Source organism: Rousettus aegyptiacus, unplaced genomic scaffold, assembly GCF_014176215.1.
Source record: "Rousettus aegyptiacus isolate mRouAeg1 unplaced genomic scaffold, mRouAeg1.p scaffold_m13_p_14, whole genome shotgun sequence".
Taxonomy (NCBI): Eukaryota; Metazoa; Chordata; class Mammalia; order Chiroptera; family Pteropodidae; genus Rousettus; species Rousettus aegyptiacus.
Genome location: NW_023416289.1, coordinates 50,115,612 through 50,141,565, shown reverse-complemented (window position 1 = coordinate 50,141,565; position 25,954 = coordinate 50,115,612). Strand labels below are relative to the sequence as shown.

General features: G+C 45.6%; 1 protein-coding gene across 8 annotated transcripts in view; it reads left to right on the top strand.

The window, feature by feature from the left end:
- The window catches only part of ADAMTSL3 (ADAMTS like 3), a 174,298-nt gene that overhangs the window by 101,868 nt on the left and 46,476 nt on the right, over window positions 1–25,954 (top strand). For all 8 annotated transcript variants that reach the window (XM_016135354.2, XM_016135356.2, XM_016135358.2 and 5 more), the window contains 8 exons: window positions 2,521–2,632; window positions 6,466–6,604; window positions 7,676–7,726; window positions 8,320–8,524; window positions 11,274–11,421; window positions 12,893–12,977; window positions 18,342–18,631; window positions 23,386–23,515. In XM_016135354.2, the coding sequence (XP_015990840.2) occupies window positions 2,521–2,632; window positions 6,466–6,604; window positions 7,676–7,726; window positions 8,320–8,524; window positions 11,274–11,421; window positions 12,893–12,977; window positions 18,342–18,631; window positions 23,386–23,515 (1,160 nt within the window). The remainder of the gene's footprint in view (window positions 1–2,520; window positions 2,633–6,465; window positions 6,605–7,675; window positions 7,727–8,319; window positions 8,525–11,273; window positions 11,422–12,892; window positions 12,978–18,341; window positions 18,632–23,385; window positions 23,516–25,954) is intronic.

Here is a 25,954-nt window from a genome sequence, read left to right as displayed (position 1 = left end):
ACTCATGCTCAGTGTCCAGTTCTTTGAGAATAGTTTTGCCGAACCCCAGGCTAACCTACAGTTAAATCTATCCACTGAGGTGGTGCTTTTGATTTATAGAGTTATGGTGCATTTTTATTATAGTTTTTAAAAAATTTCTGGTGAAATTCTCCAACTTATTTGATTTCTCGAACATTTTAGCTGTAGTATCTTAGCCAAGATGATCTGAACAGCAGAACCTGAGGCAAAAGCCACGTGCTAACACATTTTTGACCATGGCCCCCGACCAGGGAAACGAAGCATGAAGCCGAGGCCACAAGGTGGTGGCAACATACTTACTTTTTAAAGTTTCTATTGGCAAATGCCCATACCTGGATTTCCTGTCATTTTGTTTAAAATGTCTGATTTTCCACTTTTTGTGGTTGTTGCTAACTTTTGTCTTTTTCTGTGTGTGTAGGTAGTTACTTTTAAGTTTTGCCATATATAGTAGTCGAAAGATGATAGATATGACTTGAGACTGGATTAATTTTGCTTCTGGAAGACAGGTTAGGAGACGATCACCTTCATTCAAGGGGGGATTAAAATAATTTGAACCTGAGCTTCATTCTCATTGAAAACTGATCTATTTCCAGGTCACTCTCATTATTCCCAGGATACAGTTTTCCGGGGTCCCAGCTAGGAGCCTGGGGTGTTGACCAACACGCCTTACCTCGGCAGGCTGGGAACACCAGTCTTTGCTCCCGTGGCTGCTCGAGTCTGGCGAAGGGTCTGCTGAGCTGCTCAGCCGCGCTCAGCCATTCGGTTGCCTCTTGAAAAATGGAAAATGACTTGAGTGGAAAGGTGGCGCCAGGTGTTATGCTCACCTGCCTGAGCTTTCTTTGTGTCTGGAGTCTGGGCCCTGCACAGCTCACTCATATAGTAGCTCTCTGAGGCCTTCGGATGCAGTATTCAAAATATTTCAAGCGGCATTCGTCATGCTTATGCTCCCGGGAGGGTGCATCAGAAACAGCTGTTCCAACATCGTCAGAAGCAACACTCACTTATGCTCACTCTCTGCCCCTGTGACTGCTGCAACCCCTCTCCTCACCATAGCCCCGCCCCTCCCACACGCCACAAACATCTCGTGGCTGGAATTTTTATACCATTTTATAATTAAATCGGTCAAATGTTATTTTTCAGCTAACCCTTAATTAGGTTTACGTATAAGCTTTGCTCACCTATTTCATCATTATTGTTCTTTACATCTCACTACTCTTTTCTACATTTATACATGTTCTTTCTCAATATATTCTTGGGTAGGTTTTTCTTTTCTCTTTCTTTTTTCTTTTTCCAGTGAGGGTCTCTGAGTGGTAAAGTTTTAGTCACTTTGCATCTGGAAATGTCTTCATGTCACTGATACCTGATTGATAATTGGATCACAGATTTCTTGTAGATTTATAAATTGATAACTGATTACTGGTTAGCGATTTGGCGATGGAGTTCTAGATGAAATACCGTTGTCCCTCGTCCCTCTGAAAGTATGGATTTGTTTTCTTGTATTCGATATTGCCTATGAGAAATCCGATGCCAATCTAATTCTTATTCTTTTGTACATATTTTTTTTTTCTTTCTGAAAACTTTGAAGAATGTTCTTTATCCTCGTCGTATTTTTTAAATGTCTGCTCAGAACTTGATGACTATTTGTAAACCGAGGACTCCTGTCTTTCCTAAGGTCTAGGAAAATTCCGGCAAAATGTGATCGAATCTTGCCTCTTCATATTCTGCCATCTCCCTCTTGAACTCCACACAGTGCTTGCCTTTTGGGATCTTTCCTCCATGAGCTTAACTGTTTTCCTGCTGTGTCTCTTTTTGTGTTGCATTCTGGGACTTCTCCTCAGTTTACTTCTCTCTTTAATCGCTAGGGTAGAAAAAAAGTAGGGAGAGAAACTGCTGCTTGAGTCGAATAACCCGGAAGTGAAGGCGCCTCGGTCTGCCGTTTGTGGGATTGTCTCAGCACTGTCCCTTCTCCCTTTCGCTTAGGTCCTAGAATGCTCGCGTGTAAACACCAGGTATGGGTGTGCATTCGCGTGTCTGTAGTTGAGCTTTCAGAAGGATTTTTTCAGGAGGGTCTGCTTAAAGATGTTACTGCTAAATACGTAAGAATTTATTTATGTGCCGTGTTGTAAGCAAACTCGGATTAAGCCTTCATCCGTGCTCTTGTGCACATTATAATCAAATATCTCAGGAAGAAAAAACATGTTAAATAAATAAAAAAAGGAAGTCCACCTACATTTTTTTGTGAACTCATTCACGGGCATGGAATCATCTGGAAAAAATGACTTCTAGGAGATTGGCTGTAGGTCTCCTGAGCACCCACTTGTGACAAATCTAACGGAAACGCTATCATATCTTAAAAGTCTTGGCATCTTCACGTACGGTGGTTGGTCGTGACAGATGTGTGGTTGTCTGCATAGGTGAAGTGTATTCGCCTTGTTATGGGAGGTGTGAGAAGCGTGAGCTCATTGTATGCTCAGAGGTGTTAACACAGTTCTGTCTGTCCAGACCAGGTACACCGCAGCCAAGGACAGCACGGTCCAGTTCTTCTTTTACCAGCCCATCAGCCATCAGTGGAGACAGACCGACTTCTTCCCCTGCACTGTGACGTGTGGAGGAGGTGAGGCTCAGACTCTGTTCACAGATGTTTAGAGCTCAGGTTTAGAAAGGACACATTTGCACTTGTGAAGCTGACTTTAAAATGAGTGTGGAGCTGTGTAATCGCACGGGGGTCTCACTCGGCGGCCTGGAATGCAATGGTGTTTACGAATGTGCCCTGGCCTTTATTCTTAAAGATAATTGAGAAAACTGCATTTGCAAAACGCCCTTTACTTTCAGCAAAAATCGGGAAACATGTTTTGCAGGCGTTCTTGCATTTCTTTTCTTGATTGTCCTTAAAGCACGTATCATTTCAATTTTTCTGTGGAAAATTTGAGAAACGGAGAGACCAAGTGACGTGCCCCTGCTGATCAAGTTCATACATTTGTTGGCTCTAACCCTTAGATTTCCACCCTGTCTTTCCTCAGAGTGTAAGGAGTATAAATTTAGCAAAAAGAGAAAGGAAGCTAATTACTGTAACAGGAAGGTCCTGCTTGCCCTTCGCTTGGTTCAGGGTGTTCACAGACCATTGAACTGAGTGGTCCAGCAGGCCCCCCAGCAGACTATGGTGCACCCGATTGGAAGAATCATCTCTCTGTAGAGCAGTGTCTTTGCGTATCATCTGTTGTCATACTCACTCCACTATTTTTGCCATATCTGTGTTACCCCCGCACTATTATTGACTTGAAGTTTTTCCGTTAAGTGGATCTTTTTAAAAATTTAGTTAAACACATTTACAAAAATCATCTTACTGCCTTAGATGGGCAACCGATATCTCTTTCCATAAACAGAACGCAATCACAAAGGTAATCACGATGGAAACTAAACAGTGGGGTGGATCACCTTAAGGTCCCTGCCAGTTCTCGCCATCTCTCAAATGACGCTTGTTTCCAACTGAAGGGGCAACATGTTTAATCGAACACCGTACGCATCGTCCTGAGGCAAGCACGCTTTCAGATCTTGGAGTCACTGACTGTGCAGCAGACTCTAAGGGGAAGTCTTAAAAATATTTGACCTCTCTTAAAGTTGATTGAGGTAAAACACAGCTTGCAGTTGAGATCTGGGTAAAGCCAACTAGTCTCTCTGAAGCCAGACCTCAGCTCTTTGGCCAGTCCAGTTTTCCAGACCGTGCATGCCAGCGTCCACACCCAGAAGCGATGCGGCACCATCGGACAGCAGCAGAGCTGGAGTTGGAGGGTCTCAATCCACTTTTTGGATTTGCCACGAATTTGCTCTAAGGCGTCTCTGAGCCTCTTGAGCCTTCATCTTCTCATGGGTCAAATAGAATGATCCCCCTTGTGGCACTGTTGGGGGACAAGATGAAGAACTGTGCCAAGGAGCACAGAACAGTGCCTGGCGATTAGTGAGCACTTGGGGATAATCTGCTGTGTCAGAATCTAAACCTGATTTTGTCAAAAATGACTCTTGGCTGTCCCTGATCCTGGCATCGTCATGGGAAGTTACGAGGTCCATACCTGGCTTAGAGTGAGAGATACCAGTGGATTTCTTCATGTGTATTTTATATCCAGAAGCTCAACCCACCCCCTTCCTTAGACCTATGCAGGCCACAGCTCTGGGGAAGACAAGTCTTTCATGGACCCCCAAATTATAACCTCAGGGAGGGTGGGACTTTTTTTTTTTTTTTTTGGTGAATTCTTACTCAGCAGAAAAACAAACATCTCTTTCTTTTTAACTTATCCCCTGGCTCTCACACTCAGTTCTTCAGAAAGACATTCCCGTTTGGACTCACAAGATAAAAGAGAACCTGCACTGTGGGATGGGGCATTTATAATGGGATTCAGCTCAGTTGGTTCGGTTGGTGACATTCTTGAGAGGAGAGTAGATCTGTCTCTTCCTTGGGCACCCAAGGACACACAGTCGGTCCGGCTGGCACCGCAAATGGGAGCACCTATCAGCAAGACCATGCACCGAAGACAGCAGTGATCGTGAGAACGTGAGGGGAACCCGAGGCTGCTTTTTGGGGGGGCCCCTACAGCCCACCCTTTGCTGCACACTGGCAGACTTCCAGTACCTTTGCTCACGATACGGGAAGGCAGTCTGCCTTATTCCTTTCCCTTTTAGTTATCTCTACTGCCGTAAAATTAAGGAGGAAAATTAACTGTCTCTCCTCACATTATAAACCCCCGGATGTGCTGCGTCTCCTTCCAGAAGTATGTTTCCATTTAGAATAGAGAATTTTCTCTGATTCCAGGAGCTAGAGTCTCATTCCGATTTTGTTTGTGGGGAATAAAAACACGCATATAAAACCCACAAAGAAAGCGTTATGAAAATTTAATTATCTTAGTCATCAAATCTACACGATTTGTGTAAATGGCATTTTGCAGTTTTTTGTTTTGGATAATTGAGAAAAACGAGCTTGCCAGCCTCCAAGGCACTCGGATGGATTTTCCTGGTCTTGTCTGAAATCGTCTGTGCGGGACACTTGTGGCCAGCCTGCAGAAGGCACCAGACTGCCCTTGCCATCTGAGATTGTAGGCTTTCTGGCAGAGATTGGCACCTGAGCAACATCGTATTGACTCCATTTGGATTTTTGTTCCTGTGGTTTCGACCTTGCTTTTTTTTTTAATGCCTACTGGTCTGTCCTTCCATGCTCAGGTCCCATCCAAGCCACGACTCGTAGAAAACTGTCTAGTGGTTTGTAAAATCAGATTCCTCTCGGCAATCAGGACTTTGAGTGTATTTTTAGATCTTTAGACTGATTGGCTGAGACTGAGAACTCAATGTTGGGCTTCCCCCCTCGCCATCCCCGAAGAGCTCATTCTGGTTTTGAAAAATTACCTTAAAAAAAGAGGAAAACTTAACATGCCGCTTCTGTGGTGACAGCAAACCTGGAATTAGCTCTTTCAGGAAATGGAACTGTCCCTTTGTGAGCTATTTATTTTTTTTAATTTATAGCGCTCATCCATGTGGAATGCTCGTTCTCCACAGAGTTGGTACAAACTGAATTGAATAGAGCTAGGAATAAGTCTTCATTTCTTGCCCTTCAAAGGCTTGTGAGGCAGTGGGAGATACAGGGGGATGGATTCTGTTCTTCCCTGTATAGACAGTGCTTAATCCCCAATTAGAGAGAGAAGTTAATTGGTGTTGGAGGCACCCAGAACAGAGAAACAGTGACCTGTGGTTTCTATAAGCAGTGGAGTACTAGGCAGCAGACAAGAAGCAATAGCCCAGAGCATCATGGCTCTCAAAAATGCAATCTTGAGTCAGAAAAGTAGAAAACACAACAAGATTTAAAAGATGGCGTCACTTTTTTAGTTAAAACAGATATACACACAAAACAACATTACACGGGCATGTAAACACTCAGTAGGTTCTCTGGGGGGGGGGGTGGGCAAAGGAGTGAGGAGGGGAGAAGAAGAGGAAATACAAGGAAACAGGAGGGGAGCCTTGCACAGTGCCGTGATGACAGTGAGATGTGACAATGAAGTCAGGACAAAGAATAACTAGCCTTCTGCACACAGGTCCAAGCATTGTTCAAAGGGCTCCAGTATAACTTCTTAGTTATAAGTTCTGAGACCACCATAGTCAGTTCAAGTCTATGAACTCGGCAATCTTTTAGTCATCTCAGAAGAACCCGAGAGTCTTAGAAAAACAACAACAAAACCGATCCCTGGATCCAGCCACCCTGTTTCTGAGTTCATTGTACTGTGAGGGGATCTGGGCATCCATGTAAATTAAAAGTCCCCCAGCAGTTCAGTTATACAGCCAGGATTGAGAACCGCCCCGTTTCTTAAAGAAGAATAATTTTTAAAAAATGTGTGTGACGAAGGATAACTTTGCCAGGTGAAACCGAAGCAGGTGCCACACTCAGCCGTCTCCTTTCTCCCACATCAGGTTATCAGCTCAATTCAGCAGAGTGTGTGGATATCCGCCTGAAGAGGGTGGTCCCTGACCACTACTGCCACTACTACCCCGAGAATGTGAAGCCCAAGCCCAAGCTGAGAGAGTGCAGCATGGACCCCTGCCCCTCCAGGTAGCATCGATGCCCGCCGTCCTCATTCTCCGGAAAGAGACAGGTCGGCTGTAACCGACATGGCTCGCTCCTTGCCGAGCGACCCCTTCCACAGCACTGGTGGTGGGTGCCGGTGCTGGCATCACTCACCGTGGTCGGTGGGAGTTAGGCTCCTCTGCTCCAAGCTCTCTCTTGCTGTGAGCTGTGTTTCCGCCATATTTAACCCTTTCTTGTGAACCTCTCTGAGCATCTCCAGCATCTATGGTATTAAAGATCTCTTCCTCCAGGCGCCATGGTGCCAGTCCCAAATATCTTGAACTTGCCTTTTTAGCTTTTCAGTCACCCATGACCATGTTTGGACTCCCAGAGTGTTCACATTAAATTCAGGATAGCTATGCATTGTGCAAGGAAGTCACAAGTTTTCATTCCAGAGGATAAAGGTGGTACATAAACCCTCCTGTTGCATAATGTAGCACCTGCTGACTTAGAGCACCTGGGGAGGTTTCCTGGCTTTGCTACAGTATCTTAAAACAACAACACAGTATCCAGTCCCAGAATCCCCCAGGCCTCGTCCGGTTGGCTCTCATGGAGGTGTGCAAGTGGAGAAGGAAGCATTCTCAGTGGGTTTCATTTCCTGCCACTGAACTGCCCATTTCCTGTAGTCCCATGATTATTAATAGAGACCTTTTCAAAGGACAGAGTCTCTGAAAAAAAAAAATACTTTTCTGAAGGTCCCACCTATATAACAGTGTTCATATTATCTGTATATTTTATCAAAATAATAATCTTTTTAGGTGAATAAAAGGAATGACGAGATTGAGCTAAATTAAGAGAACTTTTTCCTTTGATTAATGTGTGCCGCTAGTTGCCTTTCCTATATTTTTGTTATCAAACTGAGGATGGTATATGTCAGAGATGTTTCTGGAAATTAAGGAGATGATGGCTGAATTTTGGGTGAATGGTTCATAGCACTTTGCATAGTTTTCCATTCGAAAGAGATCTGTGTTTTGGGATGTCAAGTCTATATTAGTCAAATTAATAGATGTGCTCATTGATTTAGAAATGATAGTATCACAATGATTTCATTTGTAGTGATGGATTCAAAGAGATCATGCCCTATGACCACTTCCAGCCTCTTCCTCGGTGAGTGATGCCTTTACTTTTTGTAATTGACTCCAAGTTGTTTGCAAGGGACAGTAGGATGTGTAGCTGTAGTTAAAATGTAGGAGAATGGATGGCTGACCCTTTAGAGAGAGAGCTGAAGCAAAACAGACTTCAGGCCCATAATCATTAGATGGGGTAAGCTGCCTCTGATAGCAATGTTTGCCATCACCGGGGGTGTCGAGAGGGTCTTAGGTGAGGGATGCCGAGGAGGGAGCTCAAGCATCACAAGTGATCAGAAATTTGGACCCCCCTTCCTGCCTAGATGACTCATGAGGTCCTTTCTGTGATTCCCTAGTAATACTGGCCTTTGGTGTTTTATGGTGTAGAGACAGCTTACAGCTGCTTTCACACTCTGTATTTTAAATAATTTGGTTCTCACAGTGGCCCTGTGGAAGGTGACAAGGGCGTTAGACACCTGTGCCTGTAGTTGGCGTGTGGACATCAGGACTGCAGGCTTCATTTCCATGCCCCTGGCTCCTTGAGCTTGGCCACCACCATGGCCCTTCTTACAAGCTGGAAACAAACCCGCCAGCCACAAGTGAATAATGTGTTTTTATGTATTTGCTTTCGAGCTGGGAACATAACCCCTGGACGGCGTGCTCGGCGTCCTGTGGAGGCGGCATTCAGAAGCGGAGCTTCGTGTGCGTGGAGGAGTCCATGCACGGGGAGATTCTGCAGGTGGAGGAGTGGAAGTGCATGTACGCGCCCAAACCCAAGGTCATGCAGCCATGCAATCTCTTTGACTGCCCCAAGTGGATCGCCATGGACTGGTCTCAGGTGAGGCGGGACCACGGGCCACTGTTAATCACAGCGCAGATAGTAATGAATATTTGCTATGTCGTTGGTTCTTTTTTTGTTCACATGCCCCTGAAGAGATGGTTGGAAAGTTATATATTTCTTCATGTGTATTTCGGTTGACATCTACAAACTTTTTTTAAATCACAAGTTTAAATTAAAAGAACATCAAAAAGATCATTTCTATTATGTTATGAATGCTGACATTTAAAATAATGTGTTACAGCATTTTTTAAAAAATGCGTCCAGTCAGATGTAAATGCCATGTTGCCATCTTTCATTTAAAAAACATACGGACAAGCTCTTCCTAAAGAATTTGGATATTTTGTGTTTTTTTCCCATTGGACTCATATTTTCAATGCACTTTCTTCACAGAAATTTGTCCTAATATAATGTGCTTTTATGCTCTAAAGTCTTTCATTGCTTACACTATTCTGCTTTTCTCTAAGAAAATGTGTAGTAGTGGTTAGAATTATTTTAAATTCCTTTGGTCATAAGGCTCTAAATATTAACAATGTTCCCCTGGATGAAGTTATATTTAATTTTAGTACACAGTCGAGACAACATAAATATATTTCAGGCTTTGGTAAATCCTGATTCCACGTAGAAAGTAGAGTTTCATCTGAAATAGTTCACTACTAGAATAGGAGATAGGTTCAGCCATAATCTTATTCTTAATTTTACTGTGGATTTCTTGTTTTGTTTTGCATGTACACATTAGGAAAGGTTATTCATGTAAATAAGTAGACCGAGGCGGAAAGATTTTATTAGAGCAAGGTCATTCCATTCTTTGAACTACTGAGTTATGTGTCAAAAATCACACCATGACCTGTCGTCAAAAATTGACATTACTTCACAACCCGCCGAGCTTGTTTTCAGCTCTTCTAAGCTTCGCCCATATGTTTTGTGTTGGCATCGAAGCCATTATACCACCCCTGACCCGTCCATATCATCACCATGTCCACTTATGACATCAAAACAGAGCGTCGGGAACCAACCCATCTTGTGTACTTCCTCGGCGCTTCATACTTTTCATCTTTTCTTTCCAAACATCAAATTCATTCTGGGTGACAAGAGTCGCTGTCATTACGGATCTATTTAGCTCCGAAGAGGAGTTCTGGATACGTGCACGCTGATGGCGTCTTCAGGGTGAGCGTGCAGCTTCTCGGAGGGAGGACAGTAGTCTTGCAGGAAACAAGAGTCTTTAGGAATGGCCAGTTCTAGTAGAGTCATACCTTATAGTCATATCGTTTTCTCTCCCAGCCAACACCCACCCCCCCCTAAGATTCCATGCATTTCAAGTGGATAAATTTGGGGTAGGTGAATCAGTTTCAGAGACATAGGGTCTAAGTTCAGACCTCACTCAATTTTTGCAGTATTTTTTGTAGTAGTTGTGAGTGGCCTGATGGAATCAGAGAGGTTACCTGATATCCAGCCTTTCCTGGAGATGCAGGTATGCTGGAAAAGGCCTCCTGTGTCCTCTAAATCCTGCCTTTGACAATGCAGATGGCATCACGGACTCAGGAAAGAATCTTTGTGCTTATGAAGTAGGAGCAAAACCCACTCACAGTTTTGTTGGCAGGAGACCCTCGTATGGCATCCCACTGTGTGACCTCGAGCAAGGTTCTTAGATGGTGGGCTCTCTATCTGCTCGCCTGTTAAGTGAGAATGAAGCTACTGACATGCAGGTGTGTGGGGAGGATTAGGGAGGTCACATCTGCGGGACAGTGGCTGTTCTGTCACAGATGCCCTAGGACTCTCAGCTCCTCTCAGGAGTTGATTGGTGGGGCCTAAAGTTTATACATCTGGGAGGTGACCCTTTAAGATAAAAGAATGCAAAACACAAATGTTGGGTATCTGAATGAATGTTCATTTAGAACTAGAAAAGAAATGGCAAGAAATTACAGATGTTTGGAAGTTGACAACAACCCAGACGTGATCTCTGGACTTAAGTCGATGCTGCCGTGTTCGCGTTGGTTCATGGATTGTAACAACCACGCCACACTCAAGCCAGATGTTACTAACAGGGAGAGCTGTGTACGGGGTGAGAGGGCATGTGGGAACTCTGTCCTCTCTGCTCAATTATCCTGTAAACCTAAAAACCTAAAAAATTAAGTCTAATTAAAAAAACTAAACACACACATATACTCACTAACATGTAGCTAAATTGAAAAGACATGCTAGATGTCACATGACAACACTCCATTCATAAGCAAGAACAAAATACAGCACAGGTTTCATAAAAATTCAGGAAAAAAACAGCATCACGTTTTTATTAGTTTTACTTGCCTGATAATGTCTAGAGGTTTTTTTGTTTTTTTATTTTTTTACTTTTGGCTGAATATTCTTTGGCAGCCTCTTCATATCACACTAGTTTGGCAAGATGGATTTGTACAGACAGAAGAGGAAGGTAATCCTCCAAAGTGGTTGATCAAAATTTGATTTTTTTTTATTGATATTTTAGAAAAGTTTCTTTCATCCTCACGAACTGTTTTGAATAATGTCATGTTGATTTTTATTCAAATTTGAGAAAATGCCTATCAGTCAGGTTCTTTCATATTTGAGCAGAAAGATTTCCGGGCGTTTCGCTTTTTTTTCTTGCGCCGTGACCTCATCTTTTGTGTTTAACATTCGTGTAGGTCAGTGGCTCCTCCTTTGCGTGAGGCTCTGTTACCTTTATGGATCTCTTGGTGAGCAAGAATTTCACTGGCTTCTCTTGTCCCCTTCGAAGTGCACAGTGACTTGTGGCCGAGGGCTGCGTTACCGGGTCGTGCTGTGTATCAACCATCGTGGACAGCACGTTGGCGGCTGCAACCCGCAACTGAAGCTACACATCAAAGAAGAGTGTATCATTCCCGTCCCGTGTTATAAACCGAAAGGTGGGTTTGTGGTTAAAGTTAAATCAGGTGGTGTTTCCCAGCTCTTCTTCCAATATCACGCCGTTTATATTCCGACTTACTAAGTATCTTACAAACATGGTCTTCCTGGCAGATTCCAGGAGACCCATCCACCTAGACAGAGGAGATGGACCTCTGGGATCAACTGATCTGGAGGGAAAACAGAGCCTTGTTGATTCAGTCCAGCGAGAGTGGTCCTTTTCTGTCTAGGCTTATACTAACGTTTCTTGGTGCACATAAAATAATTCGATGCCCCTTCCGCCTTGAAGAAAAAAAGAAGAGGAGGGTGAGGGGAAAGAGAAAAGGAGGGGAAGGAAGAGAAGGAGGAGCTGGAAAACGCCCCCACGCTGCCCATTCTGCTCGGTCCCCTAGTGTTGTATACATTTCTTCCATGGGGGTGTGAGCTTCATGAGGGAGGGGCGCTATCGTCTTCATCAGGGGTCCCATGGCCTGCCATGGAGCGAATGAACCCTTTCAGTCCCCAGTCTAGATCTGTGGATATGTTTAGCATGTCTTTTGTAGTTCCCATTTGTTCCACATGAATGAGCCGGAATGGGTAGCATTCATGGGTAGGAAGTTCCTCTCTAGCCGTGTTTACGTATTTCCATATACATTAGTGAGGTATTGCCAACCTTTATGACACGTGGTTCCTTTGTGGAGATGGGAGAAAGATTATTCCCACCTGTCAGGGCCAAGGAGCCAACAAGTGTTTATTTGGCGACCTCTGTCCTCCAGAAAGGTCACACAGGTCGCCATGCAGAGCACAGGGACCGATGACGTCCCTTCACTGGTGAAGTTTTTCTCTCTCCGTCTGCGCTCGATGGCGTTTCCGTAGCCATCTCGTTAGTGTCTGTGATTTCCCTGAAGCAGCCCCAAATCGCTTTTTCTCAGCCTGTGACTAGATCGGTTCTTCCTTCACGTCTTAGGAGGACAGGAAGGGCAGCAGCTTGCCGTGCAGGTCCCTGTGACGGACACGCACTTGCACAACCATCACGGCGACGGGGAGCATTGGAGTAAAGCAGAGCACACACTCTCTGCCTCCCAGTGTTCGAAACCCCGCTCTCACTCGCTTTTCTCCCTTAAATTCTTAATTCGGTGGGCAAAAAGGGTTTATGGCAAAGGAAAGCAAGCTGATACAGTTGAAGTAAGAACTTTAATATGCCAACAAGAGGTTGGCGTTGATTTATAAAAAGTGTTTTGTGTTAACTTGGAGGATATATTCGACTATGCCGTGGGATCATTTTTTGATAATGTATTCATGCAAAAAAAAAGTACACAAGATAAATTTTTGGTTCAATCCAGAAGCCCCTTAATGTACCATGCCAAAGGACTCAGCCCGTGTCTGAGAAACATGACCTCTTTGTTGACAGAAATCTCTGATGAACACTCATGTATCCAGCTCCTTAACGATGAACAGTACTTAACCTTGTTGTTCGTGTTCCTTTTTCCTTAGAAAAAGGTCCAGTGGAAGCTAAATTACCTTGGCTGAAACAAGCACAAGAACTGGAAGAGACGAGAAGAGCAACAGAAGAACCAACGTAAGTCCAGGGCCTTTTCCGGGGGCGATCAGGGCACAGCTCGTTAACATGACATATGTAGTTTTCGTGCTCATTGGAGCACAGCGATACATTTCAAATCCAAATGACCTGGATTCGCCGACTCTAGAGAGCCTGACCTGGCTAGAATTCTTTATTTCACAATTCGGCGGTCCTACTTTGGCAGTATCTGTGAGAAGCACCCAGAAGAACGACGTTATCTAACTCAAGGCAGACCCAGTGGTCTGTTTACAGTTAAAGAGTTTGGGGATAATTCCTGGATCTAGGTTAACACACATTGTTTGACCAAGGACCATCCCGGGATGATACAGGTAAACCAGTCCTTCCGAGGTTAAGTCGGGGCTGGTCTCTGCACAACCAGTGAGGTTGACATGTACAAGGTGACCCAAGGGATTACAAGGAAAAGTCACAGAGCTGCTATGGTGTCAGGCAGTGGAAAGAACACGGTTTTTGGAGCCGAGAACCAGCACTTGTAACTACGAGACCTTAGACAAGTCTTTCGTTTTTCTGCGTCTCATTCTTCTTAACCCGTAAACTGAGCAGGTTGAAATTCAGGGCTTCCTGCAACTCAGAAACACAACAACTCCCATCCACGTGTGACTTGGCAAGTCAGTATTGAAATGGTATCACTGGAAAGTCAGACTCGAGAGCACCTCACAGACACATTCCGGAGGCAGAGGTGTGTAGGGACGCGCATCCTGGAGGACAGAGGACCAGTTGACGGCACCAGTGATGAACCAGGCAGTTGGACAGGACGGGGATTCCATGTCAGACACGTCAAGTCTGTGGTGTCGACGGGGCGTTTACCAGGAGAGCAGATCCCGGAGTGTCAGAGGGAAGGGGGCCTCACGGGTGATGTGGCTGCTCATCCCTCTCAGACGGGGACTTCTCCCCCACCTTCGGCCGTGGGCAGAGTTTACCGCCAGGCATGCCAGCTCTCACTCTTGCGTTGAACAACCCGAGTTCTTTGCCAGATTTTTCTCCCGTCGAGCCGAAATACACCTCCTTCAAATTCCCGCTTTCTGAAACAGAGAAAAACCACACCTATGCCCCATCCCATGTCGACAGGTTTTTACAAATTTGGAGGAAGCCAGGTCCTGGGGATGCTGTTTTCTTAAGGGCATCGTTCTCAGCCTTTCCAACAGTCTCCACGCGGTGGTATTCTAGACCCCTCCCCAACCTCATTTTGCTCTTTTCTGTGTCCCCTTTACCTGTGGTCCAGCCCAGCAGTGAGCCCCAGGGGAACATGGATTAATTACTTCTCTCTGTGGGAGGGCACCGTGCCCTGGCGATGTGGGCCAGGAGCGCTGGTAGTCACGCTGAGGACATGGACTCCTTCACATGGACCACTGTCAGGCCCAGACGCTGTGAGTGATCTGTCACCAACTGAAGAGAGGAGAGTGTTGGGCTCGCGACAGAAGTTTGGAGATTCGGAGGAAGAAGGGAGTCGGAAGGAATGGATGATGGAGGAAGAGGAGTCTTGAGCTGAGGAAGGGGCAGACGGACCCCAGGAGACTGACTGTCTTTTGTAAAGACCTAGGGAGCAGAAGGTCACAGGAGTGGTGTAGCCAACAGTATTCAGATCTCACAGAAAGCTGAGCAAGAAGTGTATTTGGCTGCCATTGGTTTTCACTTGAAGCTGGGACAGTCTTAAGCATATTAAAAAAAGAGTGAGGATTCCAGACAAGTCAGTCAATATCCTAGAACGGCCAACCGTACGGAGCGGGAGCTAGGCCTAGTGCTGCTGGAGCCCCTCCCAGCTCTGACCTCCTGTGGATCTGCAAGGCAAGGGACCCCTGGGAAGACAGGGTTCGGGATGCCCGAAGGGGAAGGGAGTCGTGTGCATTTGTCACGTGAGGAAGACTGTGGCCTTCTCAGTCTGGAAGGATGCCTCCCACCAGGCCCTACTAGATAACAGTTGCTGATTCTCCATGTTTGTTCCCGGTGGGTGGGGTTGCTGTCCTGTCCCCTGGACTAGAAGCTTGGGGTCATTCTTGCCTCTTCCTCAGACTTCCCTTATGCGTGATTAACTACTAAGTTGCGCCAGGTGAAGCCACCAAAGTCGAGCTCAGTCCCAGGTGCTGCTGTCTGTTCCTACCCCTGTCCTCGCCAGGCCCTAAAGCTGGGGACCAGGACACCTACAGCACTCTTTGAATCTGCAACCCAGTTGGCTCTCACAAACCCACCCTCTGCACAGCACCAGAGTGGGCTAGCTGGGCTACCAGTCTGGTTCTCTCCAGCGTTCAGCATTATTCCGATGTTCCCCCATCACCCAGAGAGTCACACTCGGTCACCGGCCAACCAGACGGAGCAGGGTATTTCCCTGCCCGGCTTCCAGCCCCATCCCCAACCTCGTCCTCGCTTTGCCTTGGACGGAGTGTTGCGGCCACACTGACCTGTTGGCTGTCTTCGCCCACCGCAAGCTGCTGCTCACCTCTGTCCCTTTCAAGGTCTGAGATACTATTTATTTCACGCACTGGGGAAGGGCAGCACGGTGTAAGCTACGGCCGAGTCAGGCCGCGGATTCATTCCAGCCCTGCCTTTTCTGCCAGCCCCTCCTGACCTCGCCGCTGGCATCTTCCTCTGCTTGTTCACTGAGGGAAGCTAATACACCATCTCCTCCTGCAGGATGCCCCTCCTCTGCCCCCAGCATGGAGGATGGAGCCCACGGCACCTGTTTGCTGGCCCAAGCGGCCACCTCCCACCCCCCGCTCCCTCTGTGGTCTCTGGGCAATCTCCCCACATAATGCACCCTATTGGCAGCTTCTGGCCCATCCCTGGCTGTCCAGTGTGAAGTTTACAGTTTCCTCCCTCCCCTTCCGGCAGCTCTTTCCCTCGATTTTCGAGCAAAACCGCAACATAGCTCAGCTTCCAGTTCATCCTTTTATGACCACTGTCTCTTGTGGTTTGGGATGCTTGCTTGTTGACAGTGAGAGGAGAGATGAGCATAGCCGTATTTGAGATCCTCCGAGGAACGCCTGCCAAACCCTCTTGGAGAAGATAAATATTTCTGCTTCTGTGGTTTGCCGTGGCCCGGGCTCTGAATTTACATAGGGAGGGGATGTTCAAAAGCCCTTTTTTTTTTCTTTTTTTAAATTAGGAAAATAAAAATGATAGCTTATGAAGTGAAGCCAAGGGAGCAGCAGTTTTGACCTCCTTTGCTTTCCGCTGTGGAATGTGTCGGCAGTTGATACGGTTCCTCGTTGTTTTCAAAGTTCTTCCCCGGAGTCTTCGTCCTTTCCGTGGGATTCTTGACAGTTCCACAGCCGTGACGCCCCTTCTCCCGGCTCCCGCGTGTGAAAGCCGAGGAGATGGGACAGGTCGGGACACCGTGTGTGTCCCCGTCACGGCCCTCTCAACCCCTCCGTCTTTGGGGATCGTACTTGCCGACATCGAAGCGGGTCCTAGTTCAGACCTGTGATTTACCCGCCACAGGAAGATCCACTCCCAGGGAGGATGGCTCCTGCACCAGGTGTTTCTTATGGAACGCCGGGGTTCGTTCTCAGAGGATCCCGCGAGGAGGTGTCATTTTAGGGAGGAGGAAAGCCAGGTGCAGGAAGATTAAGAAAAACTGCCCACCACTTCAGAGCTCTTCAGTGGCAGACGGTGGCTGTCTGTCATGTGACAGTAGGGCGACCTCCAGCTTTAGGTCAGGTGACCCGGATTCAAGTCTCTCCCATCCTGAGGTCGGTCTCGTGGAGGCAGAAAATGCAGTGATTCCGTGAAGGTATCGTGAGGGGGAGGGCTCAGGGATGGTTGCCCGGGACACGGGGTCCATCACCTGAGGCCCTGAGGTGCACGTGGTGTCGGGTGTTGGGGAGTGCAGGCAGGGCGACGGGCCCATGTGGCCCCACCCAGACGCTGAGGTATTGAGTGTGGAGGTGGGGAGGGGTGACAGTGGCACCAAGGGCACAGTGGAGGAGTCAGGAGTGTGGAGGTGGGGAGGGGTGACAGTGGCACCAAGGGCACGGAGGAGTCAGCAGGTCCTGGAGGCACATCTCGAATTGCACATCTCACGTTTACATTCTTATTTTGAATCACAATCATCTGAGATGCCATTTTTTACTGACTTTTCCAGTTTGAAAAAGGAGTCGACTGATACCGCTTTCTTTAGGACCCACTCGTCTCTTGAAAGCTCCTGGTTTGTCATGCCAAACCCTGGGTCCGGGAGCCAAGATACCCGATATTTCTTTCCTAGGCTCACATAGAGCCACGGCGTCCCATTGTGCTGTCTGGGATGTGCCATAATGAGGGCTTGTCTGGGGAAGAAGGTCGGACAACTCCAAGAGACCCTTAGAGCCCTATCTTTCGAGGATTTAAACACTAAGCCTTGTAACTTCGGCAAATACCCCAGCAGTGTTTTTGGAGGTTATTCAGTGCAACGTTACCCCTTAACTTAGAGGCCAATGTGTACTTAAATGTACAGGATGATGCCAGTCCCAGCACCTTCTTAAGTATTTATGGCATGCACGCATCATCATTTTGGGGGATGTTTTGCAGTAAATAAACCTGCTGAACGTTGCTGAGCTCAGAGTTTGCCAAACTTACTCTATCACATCTTTAACGATAGACCTTTTAAGTTGAATTTTATGTAGTTTTCACAGGACACAAAATATTTTCCTCCTCCTTTTTTCTTTTCTCCAACCATTTAAGTCCATAAAGATCACTTTTAGTTGTCAGTCTGTACAGAAATGAATGGACTGGGTTCGACCTGAAGGCCAGAGATTGATGACCTCTCTTCAGTGGACAGTAACTCAGGATAAGGAATAAGTGCTTTATTTGGCCTCATTGCGCAGTACCTTTAATATTTTCAAGGATACTTGGATGTTTAGTGTATTTATATATTAAACAGAAAAGAATATTAAAGCTTCCTCTACTCAGTAGAAAGCATCTGTCACCCTACCATTCAGAGCCTCAATATTGAGAAAGTTGAACAAAACTCCACCAGTTAACAAAGGGTAAGCTCGACGAAGATTTGTTGAATAAATATTGGTGAAAATCCCCGTATTATAGAAGAAATCGGGTTAGAAGTTATCTCTACAGAATGGTTTATTTATTACCACACAGTAAAGAAAACCTGTTCATGGTGTTTTAGAAAGGCCGGAGCACAGAATTTGAATAATAAAATGGGTGCAAAGAGTTTGGATCTCTCGTGGAGAAGTCCCTCTGTTGCTAACAAGATTTGAAGTACGTACCCCGAGCGTCATTGAAAGTGCAGCCTTCCACAGGGGTCGACGTCCCTCTGCATGGAGCTGTTGTCATTGTCATTTTTCTTCATAGAATGCACGTCGCTCCTCCTTTTGTGGCCTCTGCGTAACGGCCGCTCGCCTCCCCGGTGTTCCGCAGGTTCGTCCCAGAGCCCTGGTCCGCCTGCAGCACCACGTGCGGCCCAGGCATCCAGGCCCGAGAGGTCAAGTGCCGCGTGCTCCTCACGTTCACGCAGACGGAGACGGAGCTGCCGGAGGAGGAGTGCACGGGCCCCCGGCTGCCCGCCGAGCGGCCTTGCCTCCTCCGAGCATGTGACGACAGCCCTGCCTCCCCGGAGCCGGACGTCCCCCTGCACGAGAAGGACAGCCAGATGACCTACGACTGGGAGTATGCGGGCTTTACCCCTTGCTCGGCGACGTGTTTGGGAGGTACTGGATCCTTTGCTGAAGTTATGTTTGTCTTGCTGATGGGTTGAGAAATTACTAGATTGGTGAAACCAAATATGCCAATTAGCAAAAGTCTAAAAGAGGTTATCTCATTCGAATAACTGAAAACTATGCCTTTCCTTTTATTTCTTTTAAATTGTGGTTATCTCAGAAAGATAAAAGATAGTGGGACTGTATCCTGACCAAAAAAATGTTATGTTGTTTGGCCCAAGCAGCTATATCACTGAGACAGGGAGCGAGGTCCCTAGTTAACAAGAAATAAGTAGGAACATGCAGAACCGACAGGTGGAGGCCGTCTCGTGCCTAAGTGGGGTGCAGACCGGGGCAGCCTGGGGTTGCGGGGTCGGATGCTACTCGGTCAAAAGTCATCTTCAGAAGACATTTAGGTTCATCTCTGCTTTGAAATGCCGCCGTGGGTAGAAGCACTGTTGCACCTAGCCCGCCCTCATCCTTGACTTTGGTTCTTTTCCTGACTGCCAAGGCCCCCTCCAGTTGGGGAAGCGTGGCGTGTTCTGTGTCCTTGGGTGTCAGCAGACCTGGAGTGGCCCCAGGAAAATGACCAGTGAAGAGAGAGTGAGTCTGCAAAGACTTAAAACCATAGGAAAATCGGATTTCCGTGTATAGTTGCTCCTTCAACATCTCTGTTTCTCATAGAAAAATCATGTATGCCATTTGCAGATCTCCAAAGCGATAACCTTTTTGTCAGGTCCTGCTACTGTGCACTGGTATGTTCTCACCTGTCTTCACATCACGCAGGGAATAAAATTAATCCGTTTGTTGTTGTTACCGATGTTTAAACGCCATTCATGAGTCATACTGAAGTGGCGACAGAATTCTTTTCTAATTCTTTAAAGCATGAAGAATTTGAACATATTCAGTTTCCAGTGTCTAGGGCGTATGTATGTAAGCATGCATGTAGTATTGTGTGTGTATGTGCACACATATACATTCTGGAAGAAATGCTTACTTTTTAATACCCTCCGGTAAGCTTTGTAATGTTCTACATCACAAATATGCCTCATCCGAGTTTTTCTTTGTATTCCATACTATTTGTTGCATGTATGACCTTTCAGTTTTACCTCGCCGTCTCCCAACAGCACAAGCTAGTAGTATGTGCCTGGACATCGGGTGGGCCAGTTCAGTTTTCATTCCCATTTTCCCATTTGCGGGAAGGCGGTCTCGTCCCCCACCACGTGAGGGGAGAGAGGCTGCCGATGTGGCACGGTACCTACCAGTGGCTGTCCTGTCCTCCCCACGTCACTTCACGTCAGGACAGACCTCTCGCCGTAGTTTCTTCCAGCTCCTCTTGGGATAACTGGTCACTTCCTCTTGGGCTTCAGCGATGGTTTTGATGCCCTGCAGATGGTCACCTGGCTTTAGACAACCCTTCATCTCTACCAGTGTCTCCTCAAAAGAACCCACCTATCTGGAGGCTTGCATTTTCACACCAAGAACGATGCTCTCCTTGGGCACTCGCTAGGTCCGTAACATGTTAGCGCTCCCCCTCTTTTTAATTACCTGAGAGTTTATAGTAGCCCTACCCAATCAAGCTGGCTAATCAGCAGAGGGGAAAACATACATTAACGAGGCTTTTCAGTATGGCCCCAGGCATGGATCTATATAATCCGAATGTGTGTACATGTGTCTGTGCTGCTTATGTGTTTCTGAAATAAAGACATCACATGTAACGCAGCATCATAGGCAACGCGGTATGAAGTAGATCTATTTGTTTTTCTTTTATGGGTTTATAATGGCGTTGTAAGATGAACTGGTGTTCTCCACGCCCCTCAGTAAACTTAAATACTTCCTATCAGAAATTAACTGTTTAGAAAGTTTGAAAGAGCTGGTTCCCACAACTGTCTAAGTCCAACCTTCCTCCTTTTCCTGTTTTGGGGGCAGCAGGGAGGGGAAGTAGCACCCCAGCTCCATGAGGACCCTCGTCTTCGTTCCCTGCCCCCCACTTATCGTTATAGTCAATTCAAGTTCTTCGCTTTTTAAGTAAATTCCACAATCTAGATTACCTTGGGGGAAAACGTTACCCACTTCGTGAAGATACCGTGATTATTATCCAGATCGTTCGTCTAGTCTCAAGCTGCTTGAAGCTTCCCTCGTCTCTTTTTTCATGCCCTGTGTGTTCGCTTTACTCTTTTGACCGAGGAGTTCTATAGGGAATGACTTCTTAACAATTCTAATGGTTGGATTTTGAGGGATTCATTGTTTGTTGTTCATTTATGGTCGGGCACTCTTAACGGTCAAAGAACATTACCTGTGTAATTTCTAGCTTTTGGAAATTATTGCAGTTTCCTTATAGAACAAGATAGGATCAGTTTTTGTTACTGTTCCATTAAGTGCTTAGAAAGGGCGTAGTATCTCTATTTCTAGGGGCCAAGGCTATTATTTGGTTGTTGCATCAACATAATTGTCTTATTCAAATCGTTTCCCCATATTTATTGTACCACTTAATGCAGTAAATACGGGGTGGTACCTAGTAGGCTATGGTTATAGATTTTCTCCACTGCTCTGGTGTTTATTACTCTGTGCATGTTGTGTGGGGTATGTGTGTTATTTGGCAGGTTGATTAGTCAAGACTTGTTTGCAAAAACCCCAACTCACATCAACCTTAAGCCAACAAAAGGGAATGTATTAGCTCACTTGTTGGCTCTATTTACCCTCTTAGAGTCTGTGTTTTTACCCTTTCATCCTTAATTCAATTGTCAATGAAGGTGTTGAGTATTTTTTTTTACCAAAAATAATAATAATAATAACCTTCATATTTTGACATTGCAGAAATCAAATCTTAAGTGAAGGATGCTTTCTCATGCTACCAGAGTAATCTATTAGAAAAATTGGGATGAAATTTCAACACTTAATTTATATTATATCTTCTAAATTCATCCTTGTATTATTACCCAAATTTCATTATGTATAAGATGAAGTAAACTTATTTTTATAATTTTTACTTTCGAAAATAAAGGTTTGATCAAACCTTTTGAAGCGAAGAGTATTAAAATCACGTCGCAGGTCCAGTCTGTGGGATGGGAATTATTCTTGTGACTGTCTTTGGAAAATACATTCTACCTCAATAAGTATCCTAAATTTTCAGTTAAACTTTTACATTCTTTTGAGTAACTTGCTTTCGGATGGAAAAGTTTGTCACGAGTATTATCCAATTCCATCCACAGTGGTTGAAATGAGATAACGTTGATGCTTCAAGGCCCACCCGCTCAGTCTTCAGAAAATGTTCCAAAATAGTCTCCAAATAGATTTTTCTAAAGGATTTCGATGACAAAGGAAAATACATGTGGAAGATTATGGGATTTTTCTCAGATTAAAAAGAAACGCAGCCTGCTAGAAAATGAACATGTGTGTCCCCGTAAAGTCCTTGAGGAAGTTGGACGTGTGCAAACCAGAACCAGGGTCATGAAGCTGTAGAAGTGTTACCTTGTATCTCAGGGTAGCCAGTGTTTACAAAAAACAAGTTCATGGAAGATGCGCAGAGGTTTAAGACTGCATCCTGCCATGCATGGCCAGGAACACAAGATTACGGCTGAGGAAAGCAGGAGAAAATTTAGTCGAAAGAACTGAACATCACACATACACATTTTATATAGACTTTTGGCCCATACTGCAGTCTGTAAAATATCATAAAATGGTTGACTTGAAACATGGCAGTTGGAAAAAGAACCATAGTCTTGTAATGGAACACACATTCTCGAATGGAACTGAATGTATTTGCATATTTCAAATAACATCAACTGTTGCTATCACAGTTTTTATTTGACTTTTTCCATCAAGAGCTTGATCTGTATTTCGTTCCGTTTTGATTTCCCGGTAACTGTTTATATCTGAGAGTAGTAGTGGAGATGTGGGCTTTGGGGTCAAGCCGACCTGTCCGGCCCTAGAGCAAACATATATGCCTGTCAGCCTTCATGTCTGAATGAGGCACGGGCCCTGTTTGGGAAGCCGGTGGGCCGTCTTGCGTTTTGGAATCCAGGAATACAAAAGAAAGACTGCTGAATTAGGGGTCAGGAGATCAAATTTTTAGTTTCAAATCTACCAGTTTTCTGCTATCTTAATTTTTCTCTCAACCTAAATTTCCTTATTATTAAATGAATAGAATGGAGATAATGACATCACCCTTTCAGCCTCTCAAGATTATGGGAGGTTCAAATAATATATTTGAAAGCACTTTGCACACTCCAAAGCACTTTTTCAATGAGAAGTACGGCGATAGACCTATTACTAATTATGATAAGGAGTGGACAGGAACTTGGACCATAATGAGAATTTTTATAAGTGTTCTACATTGAATTTAGCACATATGCAATTATACAGAGAAATGTTATTTAGCAGCTGGAATGCAAGTTCCTCTTAGAGAAACTGCTGTGTGTGTCTGGGAGGAACACGTTGAGAATTCATTTGTAGGACCTCCCAGCTCCAAGCACATCTGGAATGTAAACTGGTCTGAAGGTAGAAAGGAAGTCAGGGATGTTCCTTAATGTTTCAGGGTGCGTGCATTTGAGGGAGAGAGTAGAAGAGCTGATTTCAAAGGTGCCCAAGAGCATATCAAAGCCTGGGGACCTTCAGAAAATGCAGCGTCGTTGGTGCCCACACTCACTCAACATAGTCACAAGGGCAGTGGCTTAAGGACTAGCGGTCCCAAGAATCGGTTTCCTTTCTTCCATCAATAAGTTATTCTAAGTCACTTGCATTTTTTTCCTTTTTCCAACCTCCAGGCCATCAAGAAGCGATAGCAGTGTGCTTACACCTTCAGACACAGCAGACTGTCAATGAAACCCTGTGTGACATGGTCCACCGCCCTCCAGCCATGAGCCAGGCTTGTAACACAGAACCCTGCCCACCCAGGTACGTGCCATGCCATCTTGTGCTCCTGGGACACACGGTGTCTGGACACACGGCTCCTACAGAGAATACATGTGTGCAGAGACCTCACCCCAGTAGATCAGCCAGGCCTACGTCAGAGCATCCCCTTCTCTGCTCAGCTCAGGCCCCAGCCACATTCTTGCTCCGATGTGCAGATGCTGCCGTGCTAAGCAGGGTCCCCTTCAGCCTGACTCTTCTTCTCTGCATCCCACATGAATGAACACAGAGTGACAAAACTTGGAGGTCAGCAGGTTTGTTCTCTTTCTCCTCTCCGTCTTCACCTAGTGCCACATGACGGAGCACAGGTGAGCTGGCACTGGTACACAGCAGGTGCTCAGCCCATATTCCTCGAATGACTGAGCGATCGCCTGTGTGCTACCTAGAGCTCACAGCGGGGTGTTGTCAGCTGCCCTGCCCACTGACTTTTTTGGGTTTGTTCGTGCCGTGTCCACCCCCTTCCCCTCGTCACTGTGCCTCAGCCAAAGCTCTTCATACATCGGTCTTCTGCAGCAGTGTCTTCCTCACGGAGCTGCCACGCTACGAACAATAACAGAGCACGCCGTATGTCTCGGCTGCTTTGCGAAATTAAGAGTCTGGTTTTTTTTTTTTTTTTTTTTATGAAAAGGGAAATACTATTCCTCATTTCAAAGTTGTAGATTTAATAAACTTTTTGACGGTTGGAAAGAAAGAAAAAAAAGGCAGCAGAGACAAAGGGTCAATGCCAAAATAAAGGTAAGTTGACAAAAATGTTTTAGGTTCTAGAAACCAGTGGTGTAGGAATAACAGGAACAGGGTGTTGCATAATATTTTCCGAACAAATATTTACTGACTCCAAGGGCAATAGCAGTAAGATATCACCCCAGGGCGAAACCTACCACTGAGGTTTGGTCAGACAGTCAGCTGATCTTTATTTACCCAAAGGCAAATGCATTTGATGTTTTAGCCCTGACTCTGCAAGGTAGGGTGTTGTCTGTTTATTTGCTCTGTGGGGTTACTTGCCTGGCCTGGCCTGACACCGTTGAGTATCTGCTATTTATGGAGTTTACTCTCTCCAGGAGAGAGCCGGCAGCTTGAAGAAACATGCAGGGTTATATAACGATCCCACTGGTCTAAGGAGAGCCTTCTTCTCCGACAGGATTCAGCACTATAGGGGAGGCAAGTAGGAAAGCAAGAGGGAAAAGCGATGTGTTTCTGGACCAACTGTTAACCAGTTTTTGAATTAAAAAAAAAAAATCGTATCTGGTCCATTGTCTCTTAATAAGAAATTATTACCTGTTTCCTGGATAAAAATGGTTCCATTCCAGTCTCTTGCGCCTCTAATGGATTCTTCTAGCTATATACTTTCTTGAAAGATGACTTCATCCTGAAGTCACTCCAAATAAGTTACACACTTAAGCTGAACTGTTTTAATAGTGAAACAAACAAACAAACAAAAGAGCCTTCTAAAAATTGAGCCTTGTAGTCCAATGGTCATCAAAATATGACCTATATATCTACTGTTGGGGATTTCCCTCACCTCTAAAGCTACTGGAAATTTAGATATAACAACTTAGGCTATAACTAATTAATAAGCTTCCAGGGAAGATGGTGTTTTAATTTCACACTCTGCCCCGAGTGCAGACCAATGGTAGATGATATATGAAAAAAGGGAAGTTGAAATGGCATTCAAGGGCAAAATCATGAAAACCACCACCTGGGCTGGGAAGGGGATGGAAGAGAGAAGTGGTGAGGGGAACTGAGCCTGTGGTTCTTCCACGCTTGAGGCCCCGAAGCAGTCGGGGTAAATAGGGCCTGACCGCCTTGCTCCTGATCCGTGAGGAGAAGGACCAGGCTCACCGCTTCTTTGTGATGGAAGCAGATAAAAAGCTACTGCTGATCACAACCAGAATCCTTTGTTTCTACGAGGCTGCTCACCCAGGGGGTGGGGGACAAACGCAGAGAGCCCTGTGACCAGACACAGCCCCAGATGACCTGTTGGCTCAGTGACCGGTCTCCCGTGTGCTGCCCGTGCTTCTGTGCCACAGTATCCCTGACAGACCTGGTCCTGGAGACCCTCAAGGGCCAGACGGAGGCCAAACCATAGACAGCAGGTGTGAAGAGACAGAGAAGAGGAGGAAGGGAGGTGGAGAGAGAAAAACCTGCCTTTGGATTTAGCCTGCAAAATGAAATTCCAAAACACATGAAGAATCCAATCCCAATGAAGACGGTCAACAGATGGCACCACTGAACGATGAACTCACTCCAGACAGAATTAAAATATAAGAACAACCTGACAAAAGACGTGAAGGTCAGTGTTATCAGGATCTTTGGAGATATAAATGCATAAATAATATCCATATGAAGAGCTAGACATTATGAAACAGAAATAGGCAGATGTAGTAAGACTAGGCATTAAAAAGAATCAATTAAAAAACCTAGAAA